The sequence below is a fragment of the Mobula hypostoma genome, chromosome 22 (assembly GCF_963921235.1).
Source record: "Mobula hypostoma chromosome 22, sMobHyp1.1, whole genome shotgun sequence".
NCBI lineage: Eukaryota > Metazoa > Chordata > Chondrichthyes > Myliobatiformes > Myliobatidae > Mobula > Mobula hypostoma.
The window spans coordinates 56720353-56735066 of record NC_086118.1 but is presented as its reverse complement, the minus strand read 5'-3'; the positions used below and the strand labels follow the sequence as shown (position 1 = coordinate 56735066).

The 14714-nt window shown below is 44.2% G+C and overlaps 1 protein-coding gene across 1 annotated transcript in view; it reads left to right on the top strand.

The window, feature by feature from the left end:
- The window catches only part of wu:fj29h11 (uncharacterized), a 160580-nt gene that overhangs the window by 26494 nt on the left and 119372 nt on the right, over nt 1-14714 (top strand). Inside the window, exon 5 of the mRNA XM_063030715.1 lies at nt 973-1206. Within this exon, the coding sequence (XP_062886785.1) occupies nt 973-1206 (234 nt within the window). The remainder of the gene's footprint in view (nt 1-972; nt 1207-14714) is intronic.

Genomic DNA, 14714 nt, shown 5'->3' with positions numbered 1-14714 from the left:
GTGTTCCGTTTGCTTCTTTTAATTGGGATTTACTTCCACATCGTAATACTGAGACACTCTTAAGTATTTTTAAAATTTACCTTTTAAGTAGAGCTGTTGTCATTATATAGGAATGCACACTGATCCAATTTAAATTATTGTAGGTGAGACATTAGAAATACCAATGAAGTGAATAGTTTAATAGTTTTATTACTTTACAGTGTTAATTTAAAGTTCAAAGCAAATTTTATTATCGAAGTACATATACGTCACCATATCCAACCCTGACATTCATTTCCTTGTGGGCATACTCAGTAAAATTAGTAACCATAGTAGAATCAGTGAAAGATCGTACTCAACAAAGCGGGCAAACAATGTGCAAAAGACAACAAACTGGAAATATAAAAGAAAAATAAGTAATAAATACTGAGAACATGAGATGAAGAGTCCTTGAAAGTGAGTCCATAGGTTGTGGGAACAGTTCAATGATGGGGCAAGTGAATTTGACTGAAGTTATCCCCTCTGGTTCAGGAGCCTGATGGGCTTGTATCCCTGTCGCATTGCGTTACGAGGGGTGATTGATAAGTTCGTGGCCTAAGGTAGAAGGAGGTGAGTTCTACAGCTCTCATTACATGCACGTGCAGTTTAACTAAAATGCAGAAAGTTTGAAGCTTCTCCTCATCTCCTTCTACTTTAGGCCACGAACTTATCAATCACCCCTCGTATATGTATCCGAGCCTTCCGTGCGTATATGTGTGTGTGTGTGTGTATATATATATATATATATATGCACGTGTATTTACTATAATATATGTTTACTATAATTCACAGTTTTTTCTCTATTATTATGTATTGCATTGTACTGCTGCCGCAGAGACAACAAATTTCATGACCTCTGCTGGTGATATTAAACCTGATTCTGATTCTAGGCCTGTAAATATATGACTCAACGTACCTGCAATTTGAGTTTTAACATTATACATCTTGTGCCAGGTGACAAATTGTCAGAAGTTTGCGAAGGAGTTTTGAACATGCTTAAAAATAACACAGATGGCATTGCAGTGCATAAACTAGCAAAGGCATACAAGTCATGTTATCAACGACCTATCCAGCTGAACATGTTCGGATTGAAATCTATTCACGAACTGCTTCACCTTATGAAGGAAAAAGTGTATGTTCAACCCACAGGAGAGAAGCGCCGTGTTTTTGAGAGTAAGCCTATGGCAGGTAAGATTTCAATAATCTGAAGGAATGATCTGGGTGAAATTACTCCTCTTTCCCTCTCCCACAAGATAATTGAACAGTCCTGTAGTACAATAAGATGAACTCTCAATCTCACAAACCGCCTTACATCTTGGTGTCTGACTGCACTGCACTTTCTTTGTAACTTTAACACTTTATTCTTCACTCTTGTTTTCCCTGTGCTACTGTAATGAAAGGATCTGTATGGATCCTTCAAGAGGCAATGTTCAAAAAGGCAGCATCCATCATTAAGGGCCCCCATCACCCAGGACATGCCCTCTTCTCATTACCACCATCAGAGAACCTGCAGTCCCAAAATCTACGTTTCAGGAACAGCTTCTTCCCCTTTGCCATCAGATTTCTAAATGCATTTCTGCATGGTTTGAACATATTGATCCATGTTTTTTTTTGTTTTGTGGTTGTCTGTGGGGAAGATGAATCTCAGAGTTGGATACTACATACAGTATACGTGCATCCTAATACGTACGAACGCATATGGCAAATAAAACTGATCCTTTATCCACAAAACTCTCTAACCATGCCAACAACATTTCTATTCAAATTGTTAGTATAGAAGACAAACAACAGTGAAGAAACCAAAGATCTCAGGCTATGGTTTCCAGAGAAAGTAAATGTAAGCTATTCCTAGTTGAGAGTGCTGATGAAGATAACAGTTATATTTCTGGATTTTTTTTCGCCTTGTGTCCATAATAGGACTAAACTCATGAATTACTTAGAACTTGTACTGTATCTGTGATGTTAAAGTCAGTAAGACCTCCTCCTTGACAAGTGCTACACCTGCCCCTACATCTCCTCCTTCAGGGCCCCAAACAGTCCTTTCAGTTGAGGCCTTACTTCACCTGTGAGTCTGTCAGGGTCATCTACTGTATCTGGTGCCTCCTCAGTGAAACCCAACGTAAATTAGGGTGCCATTTTGTTGTGCACTTTGTGGCTCTGTCCATCACAAAAGGCAGGATCTTCTGTCATGTCTGTCCATGGCTTCCTACACTACCATGATGAGGCAAAACTCAGGCTGGAGTTTCACACTCCAACTGTGTAGCCTCCAACCTGATGGCATACAAATCAATTTCTCCAAATTGCAGTAATTTCTCCCTCTCCTCTCCTCATCTCCTTTTCCATTTTCCATTCTGGTAACTCTCTCTCACTCCTCTTCACCTCCCTCCGATTCCTCTCATTCTTCCCCTTCCCCTTCTTCCATGCTCCACTCTCCTCTCCTATTAGATTCCTTCATCTCTTTACCTCTTCCACCTATTACCTCCCAGTTTCTTACTTCATCCTCCTCCCCCACCCAGCTTCCCTCTTGACCTGGTTTCACCTATTAGAAGCCATCTTGTACTCTCTTTCCCCCCTCTCCCCACCTCCTTATTCTGGCTTTTGCCCCCTTACTTTCTGGTCCTGAAGCTGCTTAGCCTCCTGTGTTGCTCCTGAATTTTATGTGCGTGTTTCTCAAGATTTCCAGCATCTGCAGAATCTCTTGGAATATGAAATCAAAAAGATGTCTAGGAGCCCAGAGTCAGTAAGCTTCAATGCCTGGACCTCAATACCTCTTTGTTCAACTGGATCCCCAATTTCCTCACTTGCATACTCCACTCAGTTGGGATTGGCGACAATATCTCCTCACAATCTCCATCAGCACAGGTGCACCACAAGGCTATGTGCTTAGTCCTCTGCTCTATTTGCTTTACACTTGAGACTGTGAGGCTAAGCACAGCTCCAATGCTGTACAGTTATTCCCCTAGTTATGGACACCCGACATACAAGCAACCTGTACTTGCGAACGGCCTGCCATAAAACCTGTTATATTAAAAATTCGTTGGCTCAAGGAAGGAGAACGATATTTTAAGTCGGATCATGTTGCCATTAACACAGTGTTGAGTGTGTAGCTTTGTATTTGGCTTAAATTTTTCTTAGCAAGATTCATCCTGACCCCACTTTTCCAGTCAGCACCACCCCCACTTGTTCCATTTAACCTGTCTCAGTGCGGGTGGACTTTAGGACCCGGGGGAGCTCAGGACCTGCCGCCCGCGGCTGCTGCTGAATCCGCAGTGTTTCTGTTCCTTTGACGGAAAACGATCACGATTGAAAATGAAGTGGAAATAATAAAGCGATCGGAAAGAGGTGAAACGCCATCGTTCATTGGAAAAGCGTTAGGCTACAGTTGGTCAACGATTGGAACAATTTTAAAGGATAAAGTGAGAATAATGGAGCATGTGAAAGGCCCTGCCCCGATGAAAGCTACAATTATTACTAAGCAACGCAGTGGTTTAATTATTAAAATACATACGTTTCTTAAGTGTTTTATATGCATAGAAAGGTAAAATATATACTATATACTAAGACAAACATTTGACTAACTGACGCTAAATAATACCGGATGTACCTGTTCCAACTTAAAGACGGACTCGGGAGCGGAACTCGTTCGTAACCCGGGACTGCCTGTATTTAAGTTTGCCGACAACACCTCTGCTGTAGGCTGAATCAAGATAATGACAAATCAGCATACAGGAGGGAGATTGGAAATCTGGCTGAGTGATGCCACAACGACAACCTCTCACTCAATGTCAGCAAGACCAAGGAGCTGATTATTGACTTCAGGAGGAGGAAACCAGAGGTCCATGAGCCAGGCCTCATCGGAGAAGCAGGGTTGGAGAGGGTCAGCAACTTTAAATTCCTCGCTATTGTTATTTCATTGGATTTTTCTTGAGCCCAGCAGCAGCAATTCCAGAGAAAGCACGGCAGCACCTCTGCTTCCTTAGAAGTCTGAAGATTTGGCATAACATCTTAAAAACTTTGACAAACTTCTAAAGGTTTGTGGTGGAGACTATGTTGACTGGTTACACTATGGCCTGGGATGGAAACACCAATGTCCTTGAATGGAAAATCCTACAAAAAGTAGTGGATACAGCCCAGCCCATCATTGAACACATCTACACGGAGTGCTGTCGCAAGAAAGCAGCATCCATCATCAGAGATCCCCACCATCCAGGCCATACTCTCTTCTCACTCCTGCCATCGGGAAGAAGGTACAGGAGCTTCAGGACCCACACCACCAGGCTCAGGAACAGTTTAAAGTAAACTTTGTTATCAAAATACATACATGTCACTACATATAACCCTGAGATTCATTTTCCTGTGGGCATACTCAGCAAGTCTATAGAATAGTAACTATAACAGGATCAATGAAAGATCAACTAGAGTGCAGAAGACAACAAACTGCAAATGCAAATATAGATAAATAGCAATAAATAATGAGAACATGAGATAATGAGATAAAAAGTCCCTAATATTATCCTGAAGATAAATCCAAGGAAGGCAACGGACTCAGGTGGCGTCCCGGGACGGCTTCTCCGGGCCTGTGCAAGTGAGCTAGCTGGAGTGTTTGCTGACATCTTCATCTGCTCCTTGCTTCAGTCTAGATCCCCTCGTGTTTTAAGAAGGCAACGATAATCCCGGTGCTGAAGAAGAACAAGGTGGCATGCCTGAATGACTATCGACCTGTGGCTCTGACATCAATTTCTATGAAGTGCTTCGAGAGATTGGTTATGGCACACATCAACCACAGCCTACCGGTCAACCTTGATGCTTTGCAATTCGCCTACTGGAGCAACAGGTCAACGGCAGATACCATCTCTCTGGCCCTACATTCCTCCTTAGAACACCTAGAGAATAAAGAAGCATACGTAAGGCTCCTTTTCATTGACTACAGCTCTGCCTTTAATACCATCATTCCAAATAAACTGATTCCTAAGCTCCAGAACCTGGACCTTAGCACTCAGATCTGCAGCTGGATCTTCAACTTCCTCACAGACAGGACCCAGGCTGTCAAAATAGGGGACAAGCTCTCCTCTACAATCACTCTGAGCACCAGTGCCCCACAAGGCTGTGTACTCAGCCCCCTGCTGTACTCACTGTACACCCATGATTGTGTAGCCAAGTTTCCATCGAACTCAATATACAAGTTTGCTGATGACACCACAATTGTAGGCTGTATCTCGGATGATGATGAGTTTGAGTACAGAGAGGAAATTAAGAACCTGGTGGCATGGTGTGAAGACAATAACCTATCCCTCAACGTCAGCAAGACGAAGGAATTGGTTGTTGACTTCAGAAGGAGTAGCGGACCACACGACCCTATTTACATCAGTGGTGCGCAAGTGGAACAGGTCAAAAGCTTTAAGTTCCTCGGGGTCAATATCACAAATGACCTGACTTGGTCCAACCAGCAGGGTCCACTGCCAAGAAGGCCCACCAGCGCCTTTACTTCCTGAGAAAGCTAAAGAAATTTGGCCTGTCCCCTAAAACCCTCACTAATTTTTATAGATGCACGGTAGAAAGCATTCTTCTAGGGTGCATCACAACCTGGTATGGAAGTTGCCCTGTCCAAGACTGGAAGAAGCTGCAGAAGATCGTGAACACAGCCCAGCACATCACACAAACCAATCTTCTGTCCTTGGACTCACTTTACACCGCACGCTGTCGGAGCAGTGCTGCCAGGATAATCAAGGACACGACCCACCCAGCCAACACACTTTTCGTCCCTCTTCCCTCCGGGAGAAGGCTCAGGAGCTTGAAGACTCGTACGGCCAGATTTGGGAACAGCTTCTTTCCAACTGTGATAAGACTACTGAAGGGATCCTGACCCGGATCTGGGCCGTACCCTCCAAATATCTGGACCTGCTTCTCGGTTTTTTTTTCGCACTACCTTACTTTCCCTTTTCTATTTTCTATTTATGATTTATAATTTAAATTTTTACTATTTACTATCGATTTGTACTCCAGGGAGTGCGAAGCGCAGAATCAAATATCGCTGTGATGGTACACTCTAGTATCAATCGTTTGGCGACAATAAAATAAAGTAAAAGGTCTTTGGTTGTGTCACATCTCAATGGATGGGGCCAGTGAGTGTTTATCTCCCTTTGTTCAAGAGCCGGATAGTTGAGAGATAGTAACTGTTCTTGAACCTGGAGGTGCGAGTCCTGAGGGCTGTTGTACCTTCTGCCTGGTGGTAGTCATGAGAAAAGACCGTGGCCTGGGTGGTGGGGATCTCTGACGGATGCTGCTTTTCTTCGACAGCACTTCATGTAGATATGCTCAGTGGCTGGGAGGGCTTTACCCGTCATATACTGGGCAGAATCCGCTACCTCTTGTAGGATTTTCCATTCAAAGGCTTGGTGTGTTCCCATACCAGACTGTGATATAGCCAGTCAATATACTCTGCACCACACCTCCACCCCTCAACCATCGGGCTCTTGGACCAGAGGTGATAACTTCACATGCCCCATCACTGAACTGTTCTCACAACCTGTGGACTCACTTTCAAGGGATTCTTCATCTCATATTCTCAATATTTAAGGCTTATTTATTATTAATTTTTTTGTATTTGCACAGCGTGTTGTCTTTTGCGGATCATTGTTTGTTTATCCTATTGTGTTTATTGTACTTACTGTGAATGCCAACAGGAAAATGAATTTCACGGTCATATATGGTGACATATCTGAACTTTGACAATAAATTTACTTTAAAATTTAAATTTTGTTTAAAAAAATATTTTTGAGAGTGCAGCATCACCCAACTGCCTTAGTATTTAAATGTGATTGTTAATCTTTTAATTCTGATACAACTGTTGGATTTATTAGACGATATTTATTATTGAAAATCATGTGATTGTGATTTTGATGATTGTAAGTCAGACCAGAAAATTGCTTAGAATATCGCAACAACTTGTTAATTATGGTATATAAATACATGTCCCAAGAGACCTCCCAGTGTTATTTTACAAGGCATATTTGATATGAGACCATTGTAATACTGGGATGGATGACTGAAGGCATTGGTTTTATGGGATTCCTTTTAAAGAAGAAGTGGTTGAGGCAGGTTCGATGTTGTCATTTAAAGTTAAATTGGACAGCTATATGGACAGGAAAGGAATGGAGGGTTATGGGCTGAGTGCAGGTCGGTGGGACTAGGTGAGAGTAAGAATTTGGCACGGACTAGAGGGGCTGAGATGGCCTGTTTCTGTTTGTAATTGTTATATGGTTAAGAAGAATGGGATAAGTAAAGTTTCAGAGAAATCTGGAGAGTGATTAAGCTTGGAATTAGTAGGATACAGCTGCAGCAAAGAAGATTAGAGGTAGAGAGGGTTAATGTTAAACCAAAAACCAAACTGAGAGTTTCACATGTGTTGAGTAGGAATTAATGTTGGCATTTGGGCAGGTGAGGAGATCGTCAGGCTGATGAAAGTGCACTGAAGGAGAATGTGTATTGGAATGGTCTCATATTCAGGTAACAAAAGATTGGAATTTGCTTTCAAATAATGACTAAAAGATTAGTTTTACTTGTCACATGTACACCAACACATGCAGGGAAACGCATCGTTTGTATCAACAGCCATCGCAGCCCGAAGATATGCTGGGGTTAGCCTGCAAGGATCCCTCCTGATGCCCACTTAGCACGCCCACTAACTCGGACCCCTGTGTCCTTGGAATGGGGAGGAAACCAGGGCACTCCATGCAGTTATGGAGAGAACGTACAGACTCCTTACAGACAATGGTGGGAACTGAGCCCTGATCTCCTGATTCTCGGCACTGTAAAGTGTTATGGCAACCACTAGACTACTGTGCCTCCCCTTTCAATGGCGAATTACCTTATTTTATTCAGAGATACAGCACGGAGTAAGCCCTTCTGTCCTTTTGAGGCACAGTAACCCTGCGACCCCTGTTAACCCTAACCTAGTCACAGGACAATTAACAATGACCACTCAACCTACTTAGTACATTTTTGGACTGTGGGAGGAAACCGGAGCACCTGGAGGAAACACACGCATTCCACAGGAAGGACATATAGACGGCACCAGATCTGAACTCCAGGCTTAATAGATTCGCTACCCTGGCCCCTAAGGCAACACCAGGTGCAAAGTGAATTAGGTGCTTTCAGTAATGACGTGGGTCAGTGATCTACAGCGTGTGTGAATCAGATAGAACCGCGAGGTCCTGGACACGTAGGGGAGGGGCCAGTGATGAGGACCAACGAACAGTATTTCCATCTTTCGGTACTTAGGAGGAGCCAGGGTATGCAGTGGTTAGCACGACGTTTTTACAGCTTGGGGCGTTCCAGAGTTCAATTCCCACGCTGTCCGTAAGAAGTCTCTGTAAAAGGGGAGATCTCCTCATAGGCTGGTTTGCAACTAATGCTAAGAGTCGAATATAGAGACAAGGACCTCTAGAGGGAGAGGGAAAGGGAGACTGGAAAAGCTGTCTGATTTGCTGTTCCCTCTGGCAGTATATTGTATGGAGTAGCTTAGTAATTGGTTTTGATGTTCTGTAGATGTGACATAAAGGTAATCTTTAACCTCAGAACGTCTGACAACAATAAACTAATTTACCAATAGAAGGAAATTAAAGGTGATGTGAAATGTTAAGGACAGTATCTTAAGGGGCCAAAGTGGAATCTTTTACCTTGTAACTAAATTGGGTCATAGTAAATTTCCTGTGATTAGGTTGGGGTTGGGGGGCAGCTTGGCTGGAAGGGCCTACTATGCACTGCATGATCTTGTACTTGGTACAAGATATTGGGCAGTCAGTTGGACAGGTAGAGCGGGGACTGAAGTAAAGTTATGTCCATAGAACATAAAACATAGACCAGTACAGTACAGGGAAGGCCATTCAGCCCACAGTCAGCTAAAAAGCAAATCAAAACACCCAAACACTAATCCCTCCTACCTACACCATGCCCATATCCCTCCATCATCCTTACAACCATGTGCCTATCCAAATACCTCTTAACAGCCTCTAATGTATTTACCTCTACCACCACACCAGGCAGCACATTCCAGGCATCCATGAGTCTCTGAGTAAAAAAACTTACCCCTCACACCCCCCTTGAACCTACCCCCCTTGCCTTCAATGCGTGGCCTCTGATATTAGACATTTCAACCCTGGGAATCAGATACTCCCCTGCCCACTCTATCTATGCCTCTCATAATCTGGTAAACCTCTATCAGATCTCCCCCTCAGCCTCTGACACTCCAGAGAAAACAACCCATGTTATATCCAGCCTCTCGTGATAGTACATGCCCTCTAAACCAGGTGGCATCCTGGTAAACCTGTCCTGCAGCCTCTCCAAAGCCTCAGCATCCTTCCTACATTGGGGCAACTAGATCTGTACAGAATACTCCAGATGTGGCCTAACTAGGGTTTTCTAAAGTTGTATTATAACCTCCTGACTTGGAACTCCTTGCACAGTGTAACTGGATTTTGGATTTTGAAATAAGGCAGGAATGGACGTGAAAGCACAGAGGAACATCTGGAGAAATTTCTGAAACACCCGTTTGCTGCTGTCGTTACTGTGTGGTTGGGAATCTTTTGGAGGGTAGGCCTCAAAATCCCTGGCCTTGCCTGCTTTTGGTGACCGAGAAAGAGGTCGAATCGTTGAGATGCCGCTCAGTACTCAGTGTCGGAGAGCCGATCAGAGCTCGAAGTTTTCGGATGACTCAGAGTCGGATTGTGGTCGGCATGGCAGGGAGAGTTTTTCTTCCTTCTCCCGTCTGCGTGAGATGTGGGACATTTGAGAAACTTTGAACTTTACTGTGCTCATGGACTTCTTCATCAAGTTATGGTATTGTTGCACTGTTGTAACTATATGTTATAATTATGTGGTTTTGTCAAGTTTTTTCAGTCTTGGTTTGTCCTGCGTTTTGTGATATCACACCGGAGGAAATAATATATCATTTCTTAATGCATGCATTACTAAATGACAATAAAAGGGGACTATGTTCTTCATAATCATAACATATTGTGAAAGAGCAGCTTATAATTGAGTAACAGGATATATGCTTAGAAGAATGCAGGGCTGTTCAAATGAATTGAAACTGAAAGTTAAGTCATCTGCCAGTTTTTCAACAGCAAGGCTCATGTTCAGTTTTCCTTTAAAAGGGATTCTGTGTTTCAGTACTGGAAACATTTTACTTCTAGAGCAACAGATCTGTGAATTAATTATCAAGTTAATCAAGGAAGGGTTACTATATGAGGAACATTTGATGGCTTTGGGTCTGTATTCACTGGAATTCTGTAGGATGAAGAGGAATCTCACTGAAACCTATTGAGTGTTGAAAAACTTCGACAGAGTGGATATGGAGAGGACGTTTCCTGTGGTGGGGGAGTCTAGAACCAGAGGACACCGCCTCAGAATAGACAGATGCCCGTTTAGAACAGGAATGAGGAGGAATTTCTTTAGCCAGAGAGTAGCAAATCTGTGGAACTTGTTGCCACAGGCGGCTGTGGAGACCAAGTCATGTGGGTATTTTTAAGGCAGCGGTAAATAGAATCTTGATTAGTCAGAGCATGAAGGCAGGAGATTGCAGCTGAGAGGAAATGAATAAGGTGGGGCCAACTCAACAGGACAATTCTGCCTCTATATCTTATGGTCTTTATGCACTCAGTGACCACTTCAATATGTACCTCCTGTACTTAATAATAAAGTGACCACTGAGTGTATGTTTGTGGTCTTTTTCTGCTGTAGCCCATCCATGTCGAGATTCAATGAGCTGTGTTTTCAGAGATGCTGTTCTGCATACCACTTTTGTAATGTATGGTCATTTGAGCTGCTGTTACCTCCCCGTCAGCTTGAGCCAGTCTGGCCATCCTCCTCTGACCTCTCTCATTAATAATGCATTTTTACCCACAGAACTGCCAGTCATTGGATTTTTTTTTTTTGTTTTTCAAATGTTCTAAGGTTCGTGTTATTGTCAAAGTGTGCATGCACAATACAACTCCGTTATTTGTCTTCTCCAGATAGCCGTGAAATACAGAAAGACCATACATCAACTCCACCCCCCCTTCCCCCCCCCATTCTCTGTAAACTTCAGAGATTGTTGTGCTTGTAAACCCCAGTAATCAGCAGTTTCTGAGATAGTCAAACCACCCTGTCTGGCACCAGCAATCAACCCACGGTCAAAGTCACTTAGATCACATTTCTTCCCCGTTCTAATGTTTGGTCTGAATAGCAACTGAACCTCTTGACCATGTCTGCATGCTTTTATGGACTGAGTTGCTGTCACATGATTGGCTGAGTAGATATTTGCATTAACGAGTGAGGGGTGACCTGGTGAACATATCTAAATTCACTCTTCTTACCCGCCACAGTCTGATTTCAGAATGGCCCGTGAACATACCTTGCCCTTCCTCTTTTGCTCTGTCTGTCTGTCTATTTCTATGACTTCTTGCAGTATACTGCTATCACAAGATAACATGTTTCGCAACACATGTCTGTGATAATAAATCTGTTGCTGGTTCTTGCTTTCCTGCCAGAATCATGACATGAACTATGTACTGTGGAGAGCATCATCGTCTGGTGTTGGGTGGGGTGGGGAGGTGGCTACTGCACAGCATTGAAGTCAGCTGCAGAGAGGTGTAAACTTTGTCAGTTCCATCATGGGGACTAGCCTCCGTAGTATCCAGGACATCTTCAAGGAGCGATGCCTCAGAAAGGCACCGTCCATCGTTAAGGACCCCCGTCACCTTGGGCATGCCCTCTTCCCATGGCTCCCATCAGGGAGGAAGTACAGGAGTCTGCAGGCACACACTCAACGTTCAGGAGCAGCTTTTTCCTCTCTGCTACCTGATTTCAGAATGGACATCCGCAGGGATCGGTCCCTCCGCGACTCCCTGATCCACACGTCCCTCCCCATGGATCTCCCATCCGGCACTTATCCCTGTAAACGTAAATGCTACACCTGTCCCTACACCTCCTCTCTTGCCACCATTCAGGGCCCCAAACAGTCCTTCCAGGCGAGGCAACACTTCACTTGTGAGTCTGTTGGGGTCATCTATTGCATCCGGTGCTCCCGGTGCGGCCTCCTCTACGTTGGTGAAACCCGACGCAGATTGGGGGACCGTTTTGTCGAGCACCTCCGCTCCGTCCGCCAAAACAGACAGGATCTCCCAGTAGCCACCCACTTCAACTCTGCTTCCCACTCCCATTCAGATATGTCCATACATGGCCTCCTCTACTGCCATGATGAGGCTAAACTCAGGTTGGAGGAGCAACACCTCATATACCGTCTAGGTAGTCTCCAGCCCCTTGGTATGAACATAGAATTCTCCAACTTCCGGTAATTCCCTCCTCCTCCCTTCCCCTATCCCTATGTCACTCTGCCCCCTCCCCCAGCTGCCTACCACCTCCCTCATGGTTCCACCTCCTTCTACTACCCATTGTGTTTTCCCCTATTCCTTCTTCACCTTTCCTGCCTATCACCTCCCTGCTCCCCCCCCCCCACCCCTTTATCTTTCCCCTTACTGGTTTTTCACCTGGAACCTACCAGCCTTCTCCTCCCCACCCTCCCCCCACCTTCTTTATAGGGCCTCTGCCCCTTCCCTCTACAGTCTTGACGAAGGGTTCCAGCCCGAAACGTTGACCGATCTTTTCCACGGATGCTGCCCGACCTGCTGCGTTCCTCCAGCATGTTGTGAGTGTTGATTTCAGAATGGACATTGAACCCATGAACACTACTTCTCTTTTTATTATTTCCTATTTTCACCATCTATTTAACTATTTTATTCAAAAAAATACAATTCTTTCTCTTTTATTATGTCATTGTACTGCTGCTGCAAAGCTAGCAAATCTCATAACATATGCCAGTGATATTAAACCTGATTTTGACTTTATAATTTAAACAAGCTCAATATTTTCCCAGTAAGGTTTCGTTACCTTGGTTGCTCGAAAGCACTACTCATTTGTATCGGCTGATAACTGATCAGTTTCAGTTTTGTTTCATCATCTCTCCCTCTGGCGTCTCATTGGATGAGCAGCCTGTAGCTGACTCATAACAAGGAAGGAGACTCAGTGTTTTAAAGAGAACGTTTTGAGGAGAGCTGCTGTCTGCTTATGTTTGGCTCAAGGGCTGATCGTTCTGTCTGAATTTGTACTCCGTTTGTATGGTAAGTCCAAACCAGATGCTGTATCAACGTTGTTGCATGTCAGCTTCAGCTAGTGTTAATCTTCAAGGTTGTCTGTGACTGCACTTCAATAGACAAAGAGAATTTCATATTTCCTGTGACACTTAGAGAACAGAAGGCAACACTGCTGGAGGTTTTTCAGCTGTTTTGTAATTTAAGTATTTTCTTTATCTTAAATCACAATTTATTTTTGTAACTTCTGTACCTGTCTCTGGAAAACTAACGGGATTCCTTTATATTCTCCCCCCCCCCACCAGTGTAATTCATGTCCTGTCCCTTCAGTGGACTGCCCGGTGACTGTTTTTCAGAATCAGCTGCTGGGAAGAATGCCAGTATAAATTCATGAATTATATGTACACTGTTCCTGATTGGAGGACTAGCAGATTTGTCAAAACTATTATCTGATGATCTGGTATACCATGGAGATGCAATACATGACGAAGGCTTGCAGTATTTATTTTATTAGGTAATACTGAAACATACCATAGCAGGATGTTTATTCTTTGAAGTTCAGATATATGTTAAGTGATATGCATGTTAGTTAATGCTACTTGTGCCGAGGATCATTACCTTGTCGTGCTGGAGAGGCTTGTGAGTTCCTGAGTTCCCAAGAGCGATGCTGTTCGGAGCTTGGCTCCTGTGGCGGCGAGGTTAAGGAGGGGGTTCCGGACAAAGAACGGTCCAACCAAGACCCCAGCGGTGGAGCTGGCAGAAGATGTTTACACATCACTACGGCAGTGAAGGCTGAGGAAGGCTGCAGAGACAAGACAAAACCTGCTGATGCCAGGCAGCCAATGCAGCGCACGCACAATGCTGGAGGAACTCAGTATCTCTGGAAAGGAGCAAACAGTTGCAGTTTCAGGCTGAGACCCTTCTTCAGGACTGAGCAGGAAGGGGCAAGATGCCAGAATAAAATGGTGGGGGGTGGCGGGGGGGAGGAAGAGGCTAGCTGGAAGGTGATAGGTGAAGCCAGGTGGGTGGGAAAGGTCAAGGGCTGGAGAGGAAGGAATCTGCTAGGAGAGAAGAGTAGACAAAAGGAGGAGGGGACCCAGATATTTATGCCAGCAGGATGGAGGCTATTCAGACTGAATATAAGTTGTGGCTCCATCACTCTGAGAGTGGCCCCATCTTTGGCACAAGAGGAGGCCGTGGACTGACACGGAACAGGAACGGGGATTGGAATAAAACGTTTGGCCACCGGGAAGTCCCACTTTTGGTGGACGGTGGGGAGGTGCTCGACAGCAGTGAAGGGTCCCCAGTCATTATGGTTGCCGTGCTACTGGACCTCGATCCCAATCTGTCAAGGACTGTGTAGTGGCCACTGTTGCATCAGCCCCCCATGTTAAGCAAAGGCACACACAGATGTTCTCCCCACTAGGGAGACTATCATACTGCACTCAAAGATTACACTACTACTAGTTCATACAAAGCAACCTCTCTTGCAATCAAAAGTTGGCAAGCCTTCTGGTGTTAATTAAAAAGTAAGTATTTCCTTTTACTGGTTAAAGTTTTAAGTACATT